The sequence below is a fragment of the Cricetulus griseus genome, chromosome 8, assembly GCF_003668045.3.
Source record: "Cricetulus griseus strain 17A/GY chromosome 8, alternate assembly CriGri-PICRH-1.0, whole genome shotgun sequence".
Lineage (NCBI taxonomy): Eukaryota > Metazoa > Chordata > Mammalia > Rodentia > Cricetidae > Cricetulus > Cricetulus griseus.
The window spans coordinates 62,959,103-62,977,287 of record NC_048601.1 but is presented as its reverse complement, the minus strand read 5'-3'; the positions used below and the strand labels follow the sequence as shown (position 1 = coordinate 62,977,287).

Genomic DNA, 18,185 nt, shown 5'->3' with positions numbered 1-18,185 from the left:
CAGCGTAAATGAAGGCTCAACTTCATTTTACATATTGTGTTTCAATATGGAATGGGGCTGGAGAACAGGGGACATTTTAGGACAAAAGGCTTCTGTCCTGATTCAAAAATTGTGCTAGCCAGAGTGGCTTCCTCAATATGATCAATACCACATATTTATAGTCTTCTTTAGCTCAATATCTATGATTAAAATGTTTTAAAGGAGCTGCCATGTTGTATTTAGTCTCAATTAAGTGTTCAGTTGTATGATGCTAACTGTTGATTTGAGTCATTCTGAAGAAATCATGGAACTTTGGTGTCTTACTATTTGTACAGCATTGCCAAGAATAGAGTAACATTCTTTTTTTTTTTTAAAGAAAAATAATTAGTTTCAATTATTTGGAAAAATTATGGCGAACCATAGATTTTTATTATAAAATGAGTAAGTCTGATACAGTAGTTAAGGAATTTTTAAAACTTTTTAGTGTATTCTACCTCCAAAATCTTTCCTCTTTATTATAGTGTGGTTATTCTTTTCCACTTCTAAAAGAAAATCACTACAACAGAGCACTGACACAACACAACATCCAGAAGTTAAAATACTTTATTATAAACATTTTCAGAATATAAACTGATTTTGTGTGAAGACTCTGAAACTTTTAAAACTATGTGTAAGATAAGATTATTATAATGTATTTCACTTTCCAACCCAGAAAATACACTGCAAGTTAGATCTAAAAAAGGGTATCTAAATTGCTTCATAGAGAAATCCAGTGAGCATAAAAATATGTGACTCAAAACTAAAACAAACCCAACCAAGAAACAGATTCTGCAAAGTCTGTTAATCCTCCAATTTTAAATAAATGATCTCCCACAGGAAAATAATTCCACTACCACTGCAATTTGGTGAATCAAAGCAGAGCCACTCTCTTAAAGGGAAATTCTATCATATGTAAGAAAAATTAATAAAGCTTTTAGAAAATAGGAAAGTAATCTCCATGTTGGAAAGCAATCACACTAAATTCCTCATGTTCACGTCATTAGAAGTCGAAACTTCTGTCCACATAGGAAAGTGATATGAACATGAATGCACATAACCAAGCTCCTTGCATGTTATTTCAGTTGAGCCTCAGGAGAACTGACTAAGGAGCTTCAAAATCCAAGGATAGACTGGTCCCAAAGCATCTCCTCCTCCGTCCTTTCTTCACCTTGTTCCTTTTTTTCCTTTCTACGCTTACGGTCCTCTTTCTTAGAGACTACATCTCGGCTTTTTCTCTCTTTTCGATTCTTAAGCTTTTCTGTACTGTCCTGTACAGTTTCTGTTTCTGCCTTTGTTTTCTTTCTTTGGATGCTTCTGTGTTTGTTTAAATCCATTTCCTCTGAACTCCTTTTCCTCTCGTGTTTGGGCCGTTCTTCTCCTTTTTCTCTGCTCTCCTCTAGATGTCTTTTCCTCTTCTGGTGCATTTGTCTATGACTGGCTTGAGGATCAATGGCACTGTGTCCTGAGTAGAGGTGCTTGTGAACTACAGATTCTACACTATATGAGCCACAGTTGTATTCTTGTTGACTAAGGTTCAGGGGGACTGGTTTTTCTGAGAAGCCATCCCTGGTAAATTGACAGTAGCTCAGAGAGTCTAATCTCAGCTTTCCATGAGCTGGTAACCACTGGGGCAAGCGGTCTTCTGTCTGTGAACTACTGAAGGATCGTGGGTACCTATGGTTGGTTCCCGATGGGAGTCTTTGATCAAACATCCTATATCTGGGACTGGAATCAAACTCCTCTCTGTACCCACAGCTTTCCAAATAGTCCCCTCTCATCCTTCTGAAACACGTCTTTGGCTCTAAGCCTCTGGCTTTCTGTACTTTAATATAATCTTCAAGTTCATCTTGAAAAGAGTCATATGACTTGTTTGAATGCTTCATTAGGTTGACAAAAAGGGATTCTCTGTAGAAAAGATGGGAGAAAAAACCTTACTAGATTATTTTGTTCTGAAAAATTCATTGTTCTTAGAAAGATTAAAATAACAAAAGGAAGACCAAATTAAAACCTACTTCAACAAGTGCTAAATATTGATAATATATATCAAAGAGCAGTATCACAATGGTCAAGTATCTCACAAACCAAAAATAACTTCACTATGCTTCTACATTGGGAGAAAAAGTATAGAAAGGAGCTGACACATGGGATGTTTTCATTCAGCTAAAAATGTAAGGTAACAGCGATGTGTGAATCACACATCTGTGGCAGTGGCCTGATCTAAATGTTAGATAATTTCTAAAGCTGTGATGATTTAGTTTCCTGTATTATTGTTTTCTAAGACAAGCAACAGAACCACAATAACGTAATTTTTAAAATCTTCTTTACTCAAATAAATGAATATACTTACCTGACTACAGTACTCTAAGGCTTACTAATGAAAGAATGTGATGTTTGTAAAGTGATTTAGGAATGCTGGAAATGATAAACTCAGCTACAAGATGAGAACTACTCTTAGGGACAGGGTACGAGGGAGGAAGAAGGAACAGAATAGAGTTCTGGGGCATCTGTATAGCACTTGGATTCCCTTCTGTTACTTCTGACTGGTATAAAGGCATTCTAGAATGCCTTCTGGTTTGTTCTCTCCAAGAAGAGTTAAGTATGAGGTAGAAACAATAGGGACAGAACTTATGTAGAAACGTTTTAGAAGAAACTCACATATACCAGAATTTTTATTAGATTTTTTTTTCTTAGGCTTGGAGGGATAGCTCAGCAGTTAAAGGCTAGGCTCACAACCAAAAATATAAGATTTTTTTTCTTGATAGGAGGGAACAACTATTCCTGATTCTCTTTCTTTCCCCTACATCAAAATACATTTCTGGGGATCCATTTTCTTTATAAAATTAGGAGGCAGCAGCAAAACCCTATGTACAATTGAATATTCCTTCCTTTTGAAAAGTACAGTACAACAAAGCACTCCAGAGTCATGAATGACCAGTGATTATTCTGAAAATGGGAAAATGACCTGAAACCTATTTTGGTGAATTAGAAAAATTAGGTGCCATTTTAAGTTGAGAAGCATAAAACCTCTGATTAGAAAAGCAACAATAAACTTGATGAAGCAAAGGCATACTATTTTGATACTTCAGAAGAGCATGTATACAAATGTTCAACAAACACAGGAAAAGATGTTGCAGATCACTAGATATAAAACAAGTGTGAATTAAAGCCATGGTGAGGGATTGCTACACATTCACTGGAATGACTGAAAGACTGACAGAGCTTGGTGAGCACTGCAACTATGACCTCTCTGGCAGGAATGGTAAAGGGGACAATCACTCAGAAAACAAGTTAAAACACACTTATGTACTGACCTATAGTCATACCATTCAGAAGCATTTACCCCAAAGAGAAGAATGTCTACACAAGACTTAAACATGAGTGTTTATAGTAGTTTCATTTTTAATAGCCTCAGAAAGGAAAAAGAAAAACAAAAAAAACCAAAACACCCAAATGTAAACCAATAGGTAAACGGGTAAAGCAACTGATGGTCTAACTAACCTAATAGAATAAACATCAATGCCAGCATCCACCCACTGACAACTGGACAAAGGGGATGAAACTTGGAGACACACTATGCCAAGCAAAACAAGACAGTCCCTAAAGACCTCAATGGAATGTGAGTAAAACCTTACCGTTATCAGGCTGAGAACTTGATGGTGAATGATCATATTCAACCATTAATTGCTTCAGTTTTTCAGCATGAATGCTCCACAAAGTGAAGACTACAACAATCAGGGAGCTAAATCACCGAGTAGAGATTACATTTATTTTTGTCTAATACTCAACTCTCATTCACCTGAAACCAAGCACAATTTTGTCACAAAGATTAAATATTCATACACACCCAACCAACACAGGTCAATCCACAAAATACATCTTTATTGTTTTGTTGTCAATCTGAAACTTTTTACATTTAGTGTGTGTGTGTGTGTGTGTGTGTGTGTGTGTGTGTGTGTGTGTGTATGTATGTATGTATGTATGTATGTATGTGTAGAGGTGTATTTATGTATAGAGGTCAGAGGACAAATTACATGAATCAGTTCTTTTCTTCTAACATGCTGGTTCTGGGGATCAAACTCAGGTTGTCATGATCCAGAGGCAAACATCTTTATCTACTGAACCATCATGCCAGCCACTAAAAACTTTTTTTTTTTTTTTTGGTCTATTTAATTTTCGAGACAGGGTCTCTCTATATAGCCCTCTCGGTCCTGGAACTCACTATGTAGACTAGGCTGGTCTCAAACTCAAAGATCCAGTTGTCTCTGCCTCCCAACTGCTGGGATTAAAGGTGTGTACCACCATGCCTGGTGAGCATTTTTTTTTAAACCCTGGAAAAAATATTTTGATTATTAATGCATTGTGCCTGTTCTCATCCTTTTTGTCCTCCATTCTGGTTTTTCTAGACTTACTTAGTCCTGCAGGAGGTCCTCTTTCTAGCATTCCTTAATCCCCTATGGACCTCTTGGTGCTGTCCCAGTGACTACCTACCTCTTTTCTATCACCTACCCATTTCAGCAATTCCTTCTAGGGCATCTGCACTCTTTTATGACACCCAGTAAATTGCAGAACCACTTTCTACTAGGGACCCTCAGTGGCCACACTAGGTTGGGTTATCAGATCAGTGCACTGCTCTGATCATTACTCTCATCAGAGGTGAGAATCAACAGAGAACCACAACTGGACATGTGTGGAGAGTGACAGACTTTGGAGAACTCAGTCCTAAATAGGATGTCTTCATTAAACTCCTATTTTTAAGGTTCAGGGATTAATGTGGAAGAGAAGACAGAAAGATTGTAAGAGTCAGAGGTGATGGATGACTCTAAGAAAACTCCTTCTAGACAACATCAGGACTGATGCACATATGAATTCAGACTGTGGCAGCACGCAAAAGATCTGCATAGGTTCAAGCCAGATGGGGTCTCAGCACTGAAAAGGGAAAGTGGTCACAAAGTTCTACCCCTAACCAAGAATCTATTTGTAATTGATCCCTGCTTGGAAAGGGAAAATTAGTCTTCTCCAATGGAGTCATATTGGAGATACACCTAGAGGTTTATCAACCACACTCCAGGGCAGGTCCCATGTCCAGGAGTATTTGCCTATCAAAAAAAGTTCATTTGTTTACATTGCTTGTTTGTTTTGTTCCATGTGTATGTGTGTGATAGAGAGACAGACAGAGGGAGAGACAGAACATGAAGTTGGGTAGATAGGAAGGTAGGGAAGATCTGGGAGAGGCTGCAGGAGGGGAAGAACATGGCCAAAATATTGTGTTCTAAAATTTTTAAATGCATCATCACGATGGTGAGATGGTTTAGTGTAATGGTGCTTGCTACCAAGCCTAAGGATCTGAGTTTGATAACTTCTGGTAGGAGAGAACTGACTGGCTCCTGTTGAGTTCAATTCTCTTTAACCTCAATATATTCACAACGTGGCACACATGCCCCCAACCCCATTATGATATTGGCTCAGTGGGTATATGTTTGTCACATAACTACAAAGACCCAAGAGTTCAAATCTCAGGAACACATGTAAAGGCAGGTATACTAGTATGTACCCATAACCTTATTAATTCAAAAATTTATTACTACACTAAGAGTTTTAATCAGGCCAGAATGCTAGCATTAAGAAAACAATAGCTAGGTAGTGGTGGCGCACACCTGTAGTCCCAGCACTCGGGAGGCAGAAGCAGTCAGATCTCTGTGAATTCAAGGCTAGCCTGGTCTACAGAGCGAGTTCCAGGGCAGGCTCCAAAAGCCACACAGAGAAACCTTGTCGAAACAACCACCCCCCCCCAAAAAAAGAAAAAGAAACAATAAATGTTATCAACAACTTTGGGGGAAGGGTATGTATTGCTGGTAGGAATATAAATTTGATCAGACACTATGGGAATGTATATGAAGGCTCTCCAAAAAAATCAACCAAACAACAACAAAAAGCCCTACAGCCTGGTCTACAAAGCTAAAGCTACACAGAGAAACCCTGTCTCAAAAAAAGGCCAAAAAACTAGACCTACTGTATAATCCAGCTTTCTCACTTCTGGGTATAAACCTCTATGATTCAAGCCAACATATTTACTACAGCACTTTTCACAATAGCCAGGTTACAGAATCAAGTTATCCATGACAGACAAAGAAAATGTGCAATATAATGCATAACAGAATTTTATACAGACATAAAAAAGAATGAACTGTTGTTTGCTAGAAAATTAATGAAAACTAGAGATCATCATATTAAGTGAAATAGGCCAGACTCCTGGGCAAATATGGTTTCTCTTATTCATGGATCCTAGACTGTACATGAAAAGGCACACACACAAAATATTTTTTTTAAAAAATACACTTTTTCTGGCCATTATTAGGCAAAACACAGCCATGTGAATAACTTCAGGTTAAAAAAATAAAAGTGCTGTATGGGGCTATAAAACATAGCCCTCCTGCTGCTGGAATAATGCCACAGCTGGATTTTAGTCATCACAGAAAATGAGGAAGTGAGCCAGTGGCTCAGAATAAAGACTTAAAGATGCTCTGCTCTTCTCTAATCACATTATGAAGATGTCCCAACTAACAGCCTTGCATTGTCTACCTCTAAATTATTGTAAGAGAAAAAAAAAATCTCTGAATGAATTTAAAACTGTTCACATAATAAACTAAACTTGGTGGCAACATCTTTAATTCCAACACTCAGGAGGCAGAGACAGGTGGATCTCAGTGAGTTCAAGGCCAACCTGGTCTACAAAGTGAGTTCCAGGACAGCCAGAGCTGTTATACAAGGAAACCCTGTCTCGAAAACAACAAAAAACAAAAACAAAAACAAAAAAAAAAAATAAAAGACAAAATAAACCCCAAAATGTTGGTACAGGGAAAAAAATCAAGAAATTAACATTTATGAGTACAATCATAAATGATTTTTCTTGAACTTACTTTTATCTGAGTTGAGTATTTACAATCATAAAAACTAATTTAAAAATTCAACACTACACAAAGAACCAATAAAAGTTAAAAGAACTTAAATTTTTTTTAACACAACTCAAATGTCAAAAATAACACTTTGAAAGCTGGGCGGTGGTGGCGCATGCCTTTAATCCCAGCACTAGGGAGGCAGAGGCAGGCGGATCTCTGTGAGTTCGAGACCAGCCTGGTCTACAAGAGCTAGTTCCAGGACAGCCTCCAAAGCCACAGGAAAACCCTGTCTCGGAAAAAATAAAAACAAAAAACACTTTGACTACCTAATAACTTTTCTAGAGAATTAAAATAAACAGTTGGATGCCTGATTTTACTCAATTCTACAAATATGGCAAACAGGGGGGAGGAGGGGAGAGAGAGGGAGCTGGGACTGACATGTAAAGCAAGCTTGTTACTAATTTAAAAATAATAAAAAAAAAATGAGAAAAAAAGAAGAGGCAAAGTGACTTGCCCAACAATTAATGGCAAAATTGAGACCTGAATCCAAGCCTCCTCAAGCCAAAGCTGAGAAATAACTATAATCTTTGATAAGTTTAATCTTTAAAGAATTTTTAATCTCAACCACATATGAACTAAGATACAGTTTCAGACAAGATTACCAATGGATAAAACCAAATGAAATGGTTGGCAAGATGGCTCAGCAAAGGGCACCTAAGGCCAAACCCAGTCACCTATGTCTAATCCCTGGGAACAAGAAAGGCGAAAACTGACTCTGCTGTCCCTGATCTCCCCTCAGTGCTGTGGCAGGTATACACCCCCACACAAAATAAATACATGTGTGTATGTGGGAACCACTCAGATGCTGTCTTTTTTTTTTTTTTTTAAAAGCACAACTGACTTTTATGTTTCATTAAAATAAATGTACCTAGTACTTTTGCATCCAAAATATCAAGCTAGAGAGATCAAGTTTATCCAGGTCTCTAAACATAAAGAGACCAGAGTAGGAAAAGACTATTGTACTATTGTACACAGATAGTAGTGTTTAATGGCTACCCCCGCCAGGACACCATTGTTTAAACAAGATACAGAATGGAAGCCATACCATATAAAGGAGAACACTAAGGGATTCAGATTTCATGTACAGCACTGGTTCTCAACCTTCCAAATACTTTGACCATTTAATACAGTTTCTTATGGTGACCCCCAACCATAATATTGTTTTCGTTGCTACTTAACTGAAATTTAGCTACTGTTGTGAATCATAATGTAAATTTATCTATGTTTTCTGATGGTCCTAGGTGACCCCTGTGAAAGGGTTGTTTGATCCCCCAAAGGGGTCTTACCCACAGGTTGTCAACCACTGATGTACAGCTATGGCTATGGCTGTACATGAGTGACTAGCTGTGTACCCGTGACTAGCTGAGAGTCATAAATCATCTGGGTCAGTATCTTCATCTATGATGGAGAGGCAAGTCCCACTAAACAGTTCCCAGCTCTCACTTTCTGTGATTTGAAGTCTCTATTTAAAAGGCTGTCAAAGGTAAAAACTACTACTTACTACCATTTTCCACATCATCGGAAGCCACTGATGAGGTGGATACAGTGGAAAGGGGTGAGGGGTGAGCTTCAGAGTTAGAAAGACCTGAATTAAACTCTTATTATCCAAATATGTCAGCACATTATTTCTTTTCTGAGTCAGTGTCTTCTCCATTCAAAAGGACAGTAACATTTACCACATAGGGTTCTTAAAAGGATTAAGTAAAATGTCACGGATGAGGTTTATCTGCTACTTTTAAAAGCTTCCAAAAGATAGTCTCTTTTTCAACCTATCTCATAATGAAAAATCTTTGATTGTTCAAACAGCAGCACCTATACACAGATGTCTTTTATTTAAAACCTGACTGCAATCATTCCTGGTTATCTACAGAGAAAGTAAAGGAAGCAAAAACACTGGAGGAGACTGTTTTCAATCTTCAGTTAGTATATACCATCTCAAATTTTAATTTTCCAACTGCTTACAAGGTTATAGTAATAGCTTTTTTGCTCATGAGGATGTCAATTTTGATATGAAAACATTAAGCAAGTCTAATATTTAATATGGCAACATTCTTTCAAACTTTGAAAAAATTAATTTGTTTATTGTATGTTGGGTGTACATGCCAGAGCAGGTGTGTGTGTGGAAGTTGGGGTATAACTAATTGGAGTTGGTTCTTTTGCCTTCCAACAGATGGGTTCCAGGACTGAACACAGGTCCTCAGATTTAGAGGTGCAAATCTTTATCCACTGAGCCTCATGGCCTCAAATTAGCAATCCTTCTTGCCTCAGCCTCATGAATGCCTGTAATTATAGATGTATGCTATCACACCTGGATGTAGCATTTTCCTGTAGTCCAGAAAACATCACTCTAAATGAGAAGGTACCTGGAAACCAATGATTAGGCCCTATAGAAGTGGTCGGAGACACAATATTGAAATATGAACATCGAACCTGTTCATATTGGTAGCAAACAGTCTCAAGAAATGAAGTCAATTGTATGAGTCACTTATTATAAACTAGCTAAACCCCCCATATATCCCTGTGTTCCAAAATTTGGGATTCAATCAACTACAGATAAAAAAAAATCATGTTTATAGAGTAAGAAGACTTATTTTCCTTGTCATCATTCCCTAAACAATACATAACATTTAAACTGTACTGGGTCACTGGGTATTTCAAGTAATCTAGAGATGACTCAAGTATACAGGAGAATATATAAAGGCTATATACAACTACACTAATTCAGACTTGAACGTTTGCATATTTTGTTACAAGAGGTAGGGGGTCTGGAATCAATTCCCTACAAATAAACATGACTGTATACCATAATGTTCTATGAAAATCACAGGGAGGAACCACAAACCATCTTCACCTGTGGCAGGCAACCTTTTACAGTTGGGAAGTATTTAGATTGGATTAATATTAAGATTGGATTAATAGCAGTTATAAGTGCTTGAAACTGCAAATTTGATTTCTCTACACACACACACTCTTGCCTTCCTCCATGAAGGTGGCTTTCACCAGATGCTGGCATCTTAAAATAGAAATCACCAGCTTCTAGATCTGTAACATATCTTTTTAGATAAAATAGTGTATTTGGCTATATCAACATAAAATGGACTAAAGACAATTTTATTTAGCATTAAAATTGTACTTTTTTGCAGGTATTTATTTATTTATTTATTTATTGTTTGAGACATAGTCTCCCTTGATAACGTGGAACTATTTAGGACAGGCCAGCCTTAAAGTTGAGAACTTCCTGTCTTTATCTCCTGAGTGCTAGGATTATGGGTATATGCTAAAATGACTGCCTTTTTGTAGCTACTTAAATTGGAAAAGTGGTGTTATGAAGAAGAAATGTCTATGGTATATTAGAAGAAAAAGGTATATACTTCCAATTTTAATATATATATATATATATATATGTATATATATATATACACACACACACACACACACACACACACACACACACACACACACACCCTCATTTTTAAAATTCCCTTTTACCGTATCCTTGGCCTAGGATTACTAATAGCAAACACAACCCATATCTAGGAGACACAGCATCCTGAAGAATGCCATAAAAGCTACATAACTCCCCAGGGTACATGGATATATTTACAACCTACTGTGTTAAATGGCCCAGTGAATCACTTAGAAACTATCCATTATTTTGGCTCAGAGATAAAGGTTTGAAAAAAGTCTGAAACATCTTTCACTTCCTAGACACACTTTATTTCATTTGGGTTTCTAAAAGAACTTATCTTTGAAAGTTACTTATTCTTGATTCTGTATAATACTGCTGACTCATGGACGTCTGATTTGGTTCAATCTTGTATGTTAGCTATATTTTATTGAAAATAACTGGAAAAGCATACCTTGAACGGTGTTTGTTACACATATCTGTACTATAGTTGTTTTTTTTTTTTCAGAAATGAAAAACTCTGTATCTATGCTGGTTATCTTTAAACTAAGTCTGACTTCAGCACCAGTATGTAGATTTAAATTTAAAAGGTTTGCTTTAAAATGTGTGCTCAAAAAACTGTTAAGAAACATTTCAGAAAGAATTTGAATATACTGTTTTGCAATTATTTTGAGTTGTTTAAAAATATGTAGTTTGGCTACATTTGACTGTTAAGTCAGTAGGGTAAAAAGGTTAATGTAGTTCCCACAACTTCCCTCGATTCCAAATTAGTGCACATAAGCCAACCAAAATGATACTCTTTCGGTATGATCTCACTGTGTTCAAGCTGGCCCCAAATTCCTGCACTCATGTGATCCTATTCATCAGCTTCCTGCTTAAAAAGTTTTACTGGTACTATTTTGAAAGTGAAAATGGATCTGTAATGACTGGAAGCAGAATAATTCTTTTGTAACTTCTGGAGGGGTTTCCTACCATGGCCTTAAACACAGACACACACATACATTTAAATTCCAAGCATCACTTTTTTTTTTTTTTTCAAATCTACCAGCAAAACTGGAAAATTCAAGTTTGTTTTAATAACTATTCAGATATTTTCTTTTTCTAAGACAAGGTCTCATAGTGCAGCCCAGGCCAGCCTTGGACTCCTGAGCCTTCTGCTTCAGCCTTTGAACACTGGGATTACAGGCATATATTACATGCCCAGTCCAACTTTTTTAGGGGGGTGGGAATGGGTGAGGAACAGTTTCTCTGTGTAGACCAGACAGGCCTAAAACTCAAGAAATCTGTTGTCTCTGCCTCCCGAGTGTTGGGATTAAAAGCGTGAGATACCACACCTGACTTTAGCCTATCTTTTATAACTATCAAAAATAAAATAATATATTGAGTTCTAAACCAGGAAAGGTGGTACATTCCTATAATCCCAACACTTGAAAGGAGAGAAGATCGGGAAGGAGTTCCAAAGGCAGTTTACCTGTAATAACTAGGTAACTTTTTCAACTGTTTCATCTCTTTTTACTCAAATCTTCTTGATTTTGTTTAAGAAGAGATTTTTTTTTTGAATGTCATCAAATGGCTACTAAGAGTCCAAACTTCCATGTTCTTCCATGTTCTATGATTACTGTCCCAGCACACAGCCACAACATGGAAGGAAAACAATCAAAAAAAAAAAAAAAAAAAAAAAAAAACCCTACTAAAATCAGTCCAAAACTGTAAATCTCATCTACACAGGCCTTCAGAGTTTGGTTACTGTTAAGGTTCCTCAACCTTGACAATACTGATATTTCAAGTAGAATAATTCTGTTGTGTATGTGGGGGTAGTCCTGTGTATTTAGAAATGTTTGTGGCATCTCTGACTTACACCAAATTGATTATCTATAGCATTTGCTTACCATGTCCTTTTGTCCAGTGGCAACAAGGAACGTCTCTAGACATTGCCAAATGAAAGGGAGGATGGGGAGCTTGAGACAGACACATTGTTGGTTGAGAACCACTGGGCTAGTCCAATTACCCCACTCAAGTAAATGACATAACCCCAAATCATAAACTGCGGGACTTTCTCAGGTTCATACACTTGTAGAAAAACTAGCAATAAAACCTATTCTTGGTGAAGACTATCTCACTGGTTTCATTTTTACCATCTATGAGTAGTATAGAGGTTATAGCTCAATAGATTATCACTTAAGTCTTTTGCACATATTAGAATCGTTGAAAGTAGATGAGAAAACTGGCAGAAAAGTTGGTCTTGTTTTTCCATGAAGAACTAATTCTAAATCATCCTGTGATCTGACTTTAGAACTAAAAAGACCTGAAGTGTTGACATACTTGGTGATATGCAGGAAGTTTTAAAGGCAAAAAAAAAAAAAAAAAAAAAAAAAAAAAAAAAAAAAAAATTCAGGCTGAGTCTGGTGGTGCACACTTTTAATCCCAGAACTCAGGAGGCAGAGGCAGGTGGATCTCTGGGAGTTGCAGGACAGCCAGCCAGAGCTGGCTTGAAAAAGCAAAAATAAACAAATGTTCAAACTAAAAAAAAAAAAAAAAAAACCTCAGGACTGAAGATACTTATTTTATTGTAACAAATTTCCAGCAACATCACTACTGAATAGAAGTGTTCATAAAAATGTTTTAAGGATAATACTATTTTGCTGCTGTGCCATTTTTCCAAAGTGAAATGTGTAAAAAAAGGACATAAAATAGATATCATGAAAAAAATTACTTTTAGCGTTATGTTTACAGATATTCTAGAAAATGGAGTCTAAACTGTATAATATTCTGGCTTCTATTATCTTTCTTCCTGAAGATAAGGAACAATATAAGGCAAACGCAGCAAATACTAAAAATGTTTTTCCGTTTCTGGGTGTTTGACTAAAATATGCAGTGGGGACCAAGTACCATGATATAAAGTTATTTCCAAAACTGCTTTAAAGAGTTATCTCATAGGTGTAGGCTGTCTGAAGGTGTGTAGTACCCACAAGACCCCACAGATTTCTACTGGGATAGCCAACAGCTTTTTGTATTTTGTAAATGTGTTGGTGAGACTACCAAAACTCTCCAAACACCATCCATATAAATTGACTTAACCACAATTTAACATGGTTCCTAGTGGCCTACAAGTCCCCAGCCCCACATTAAGGAAAACTCCTGGCTGTCAAGTTTACTGTTTATTTTAGCCCTCACTTGATGACAGGTCTCTGGATTCTGTGTTTGTGATGCTCAGGGCCTCAGGCATGCTAGACAGGAGTTCTTCCCATAGCAGAGATCATCCTTTTAAAGTTGCTACCACCCACCCTGCTTTTTTTTTTTTTTTTTTTTTTTTTTTTTCCTGAAGCAGTGTCTCACTGTGTAGATCTGGCTGACCAGAAACTCTTTTATGTTGACCAGGATGTCCTTTGCCTCTCTAGTGCTGGGGATTAAAGTGGAGCAGCACCACACCCAAAGGCTCTTTCCCATCACTTTAAGCTTATTTCCCACAACTCAGCAGGGTCTTTCAAAGACTATAAAATCATTTCTTTGAAATGTAATTAGGATGGCAGAGGTGCCTTCCCAGTCTCTGTGGAAGGACAGGCGCCTAACTTCCAGATGGCAGAAGCAATGACTAACCAATTTTTCACCTCTCCGGTCTACTTCACCTCGGCCTTCTCTCCTTACACTTTTTTAAAAAAAGGCCCATTTCATCCCTCAGCTTGGCCACTGGTCAGTTGGTATGGAATAAAATATTGCTTCTCACCGCTCTCACGTGGGCAGTACATACTAAAACTAGAACCACTACGTCAATGTACGTTTGTGCATTTCTTAAAACTTGTCTTCCGGGGTCTCCAGAAGCCTAGAAAAGTTTCAGGGTGATCCCCCTCCACCTCACCTCACCATTCGAGCAAACGTTCAGCTCGGCAGCTCCCACGCTACTTTCCAGAACCCTCCTGACTCCCTGCCACCTGTCCCTACGTGGCCTGCCGTGAAGTCTACACTCCACCAAACCCAGGCTGCCCTCTCCGGGGGTGGCTTGAAGACGGGGCTTCCTCGCGGACCCCCACTTCCCTCGCCCTCTGCCGGGCCGCCTCTTCTCCTGGCCCCCTCGGACCTCGGCTTCCTCGCCAGGCGGTGGCGTCGCTTGGCCGTGGCGCGGCGGGTGCTGAGGGGGTGGTGAGGAGAGAGGCGCTCCGAGGGCCGCCGGCCGCGCCCGGGTCGTCGGCCATTTCGCAGGCGGGGCGCTCGGCCTTCACTAGGCCGCGGGAGTTGAGGGCTGAAGCTCGGGCCGCCCCCGCCGCCGGGCGGGAACTCACCTTCTCTGAGGCAGGGGCGGGCGTCTACAACTACTGTCCCCCTCCCCGCCAACAACGCCGGCCGGGGGTCAGAGGCTGCGGTGGAGGTGGCGGAGAGGCAGGAACGCCGCTGCCGACGCCGCCGCCTCCGCCGCAGAGCAGGCGGGGTGGGGGAGGAGGCGGAGACCTAACTTCCTGAGGGGAAGTCGCCGCCACCACCCGCGGCTGACTGGACGACGCCAGCGCCATGGCGGGCGTGGCGCGCAGACGCGCATGCGCACCACGGCGCCCACGGCGCGCCCGCCGCTTCCAAGCCCCGCCCTCCATGTTTGCTCCGCCCCTTCCCGCCATTTCGGACTCTAACCGGCTCTGTCCGTAAAAGTAGTGTCTTGGTGTCTGTCTGTCCTTCCTTCTTGCCGCTGGGGGAGAGGCTCCTGGTGACACAGCTCACCCAGAGGGCCGAAGTGAGTCTGGAGGTGTGTGGGTCCACCGGCAAAGTATCTAAAAAACGCACACCTGGCTTTTCTCCTTCTTGTTACTATGCTCTTAATAGCAAAGTAAGTTAAGCACAATCCCTGCTCAGGACACATTGCCAGCCTAGTCCTTAAATACCTTCTTTCCCTCTCAGGTTAGGCACGTATGTGTCTAGTACTCTTGAATGCACACGCGGTATGATCATCTGATTGTATCCAGTCTCCCCGCCCCTAGATCACTACATTTGTACGCTCTTACTTTCCTAAAACACACACACACACACACACACACACACACACACACACACACACACACACACACACACACACACACACACACCCACCACATGGATACAACATCTCGCGCAAGCACTGCTAAACTATGCTTAGTTTTCTTTACATTTTAATTATTTTGTGTGGCGTGGAGTAAGGGTGGGGCTCCTTATACCATATGCACCCCAGAGGTCGAACTCAGGTCCTGGGCTTGGCAGCAATCTTCTTTACACAAAGAACCATGTGTGTGATCGGGTCTCCCCGTAGCCCAGGCTGGTCCCAAACCAGTGACTGAAGGGTTAATCACCTAAAAGCCTCAGGTGGTCTGAGAATCTCCCAGCTGACTAAAGCTTCTGATAAGGCGACCCACCAGGAAGTCCTGCTTCCTGACTGCAGGAGAACTGGCCTGCAGATGGAATCTTCCATTCTCAAACCTCCCCACTTTCAGGGCTACAAAACCACTACAGGCCCCACACGCACAAGCCTGCAGCCCTTCTGATTAAAGATCAGTTCTGTTTCTGGAGATGCCTGTCTTCCTTTCATTTCCACTCGCCCCCATCAATCCTTATCTAACAATAACAACCCTGCTGGAATTACAAGGGTGAGCCAGAAAGCCCCCCTGGGTTTTTTGTTTTTGTTTTTGTTTTGTTTGAATTTTTTTTTTTAAGATTGACGACTGTCTTTGATTTACAGGCTGTCATGGAAAACAGGGTCCTTCTGCCTCAGACTACCAAGTGCTGGAATTCTAAGCACCTTTACCCACTGAGCCATCTCCAAAGGCCCTGATTCCTGTTAATACTACACTATTGTGTAACTCAACATGCTGTATTTGATTCCTTTTCCAGAAATTGCCGCTTCCCTACTTCCTACAAACTCTGGTGGGAGGATCACCTAGCCTACACACAGGTAAGCAACCCATTACTGAATCCACGGATCCTTTAATAACACAGGAAGGGGAGAGAACATGAGATTTTTGTTTGTGCTGTAATTAGACAGAATGTGCTGGGCTATTTATGTGAGGGCTTGATGTGCATATAAACTTTTCTCTCTTCTCTCTACCCTTTACAATATTTATTTTAAAAATATTCTTTATTATGTAAAAACTTGCAAATAAATAGAAACATGATGTTCTTAAAGATTTGTTTTTAATCATGTGTTGGGGAGGGGTGTGTGCGGGTGTGTGGATGTCCAAGGAGGTCAGAGGTTTCACAGCTGGTTAAATATGTTCTGATGTGGATGTTGGGAATCTGACAGGTACTTTGAAAAAGCAGTGAGGAGCTCTTAACCTCTGAGCCATCTTTCCAGCCCCTCACTTTTATTTTCAATGCCATTCTCCGTTTATATATAGCGCCCCCTTTATTCGGTCTCTGCACTTTCTTTTTGCGTTTCTCACATTGCTTGTGGAATGAATGAATGAATGAATGAATGAATGAATGAGACGGTGAGTACCGGGAGGTAGTGAGCATTCTGAGCATTCTATTATTAGCCTCAGCAGTGGCAGGCAAACAGTTTCTGTAAAAGGTCAGCAGTAAGCACTTCTGGCTCCGCTGGTCATGTGTTTTCCATGGGAACAGTCTGCCATTGTACTATGAATACAACTATAGAAGACAGGTAAGCAAGTAAGTGTGTTTGTTTTTCTGATACGGTTGTATTTACAATAACTGAAATTTGAATTCTGTCTAGTTATTTTTGCCACAAAATTTATGTGATCCCCCACCCCATCCATTAAAGATAATAAAACTATTTTTAGTTCACGGCTGTAAAGGACCCTAGAAGTCTTCTGTCCTGAATGAACTTGGTTGTCAAGTAGAACGGAAGTTGAAGGGCTGTCCTTTTCACTAAAGAGTAGAACAATGTAAATGCTTGCAGCTGCCTTAATTTGCCACTAGATGGTAATCTTTGCTGACACCTCCACCACCAGCCTAGGTGCTAGTGCCAATGCCCATTGTCTCACTGATGCTGGACAACCTTAGATAATGAAGAATCTCTGCTCATCTCCAAAACACAGAGGGATATTTCAGGTAGGTTAGAAAAACTATCTAGGGTCACCTGAGTCTGGAACTTTGCTCTTTAATATTTATTTTTACTAGAGTCGCTCATAGTGGCACACACTTTTAATCCCAGCACTTGGGAGGCCAGCCTGGTCTACAAAGTAAGTTCAAGAACAGCCACGGTTACACACACACACACACACACACACACACACACACACACACACACACACACACACAAAATCTGTTTTGAAAAACAAACAACAAAAAACAAATAAATAATTTTTTTTTACCAATTTAATATTACATTTGTGTATCTGTATGTAGATATGTGCACATGTTCCCAGGAGCCCTCTGAGACCAAAGGTGTAGGATCTCCCAGGAACTGGAGTGAGAGTTGGTTGTGAACCTCCAAACATAGGTGCTGGGAACCTAGTTAGGGTCCTCTGCAAGAGCAGTATAGCACTCTCAATCCCTGAGCCATCTCTCCAGCCTCTAGAACTCTGTATGTTATCATAGAGAAGGTTTCAATATATACTGGAATTTTTAAAAACGAATGTGTCTTTTTGTTGACTAAAGGAACATTGTATTCCTTTTGTTCAGCACTGCACTAAGATTCTTTCTGTATTATAAAGTCATGTTATAGGCATCAATTCCTCGTGCAAGATTTGTGTACCCAGGATCAACCTACTTTTTGAGTGTTCACTAACATAGTGAATACATTTGAAAGTGCAAAGATCTGGCCACTTTCTGCCTTCTAATGTAATTCTTCTTCTCAAACATCTGAAAATGAGCCCATTTACATACATTCA

At 39.6% G+C, this 18,185-nt stretch overlaps 1 protein-coding gene across 2 annotated transcripts; it reads right to left on the bottom strand.

The window, feature by feature from the left end:
• Window positions 1-564: 564 nt before the first annotated feature.
• Krcc1 (lysine rich coiled-coil 1) lies at window positions 565-14,815 on the bottom strand. Of its 2 annotated transcripts, XM_027429535.1 has the most exons (3): window positions 14,658-14,815; window positions 3,651-3,814; window positions 565-1,923 (listed from the first exon to the last, which is right to left on the bottom strand). In XM_027429535.1, exon 3 carries the CDS (start codon window positions 1,899-1,901, stop codon window positions 1,131-1,133), a length of 771 nt encoding a protein of 256 aa, XP_027285336.1. In that variant the 5' UTR covers window positions 1,902-1,923; window positions 3,651-3,814; window positions 14,658-14,815; the 3' UTR covers window positions 565-1,130. The 2 variants fall into 2 exon arrangements, with proteins under 2 accessions (XP_027285336.1, XP_027285337.1); XM_027429536.1 differs by lacking the exon at window positions 3,651-3,814.
• Window positions 14,816-18,185: the final 3,370 nt, after the last annotated feature.

Coding starts and splice junctions, on each gene's coding strand:
- Krcc1 (XM_027429535.1), bottom strand. CDS start 1,901: ATGAAGCATTCAAACAAGTCATATGACTCTTTTCAAGATGAACTTGAA.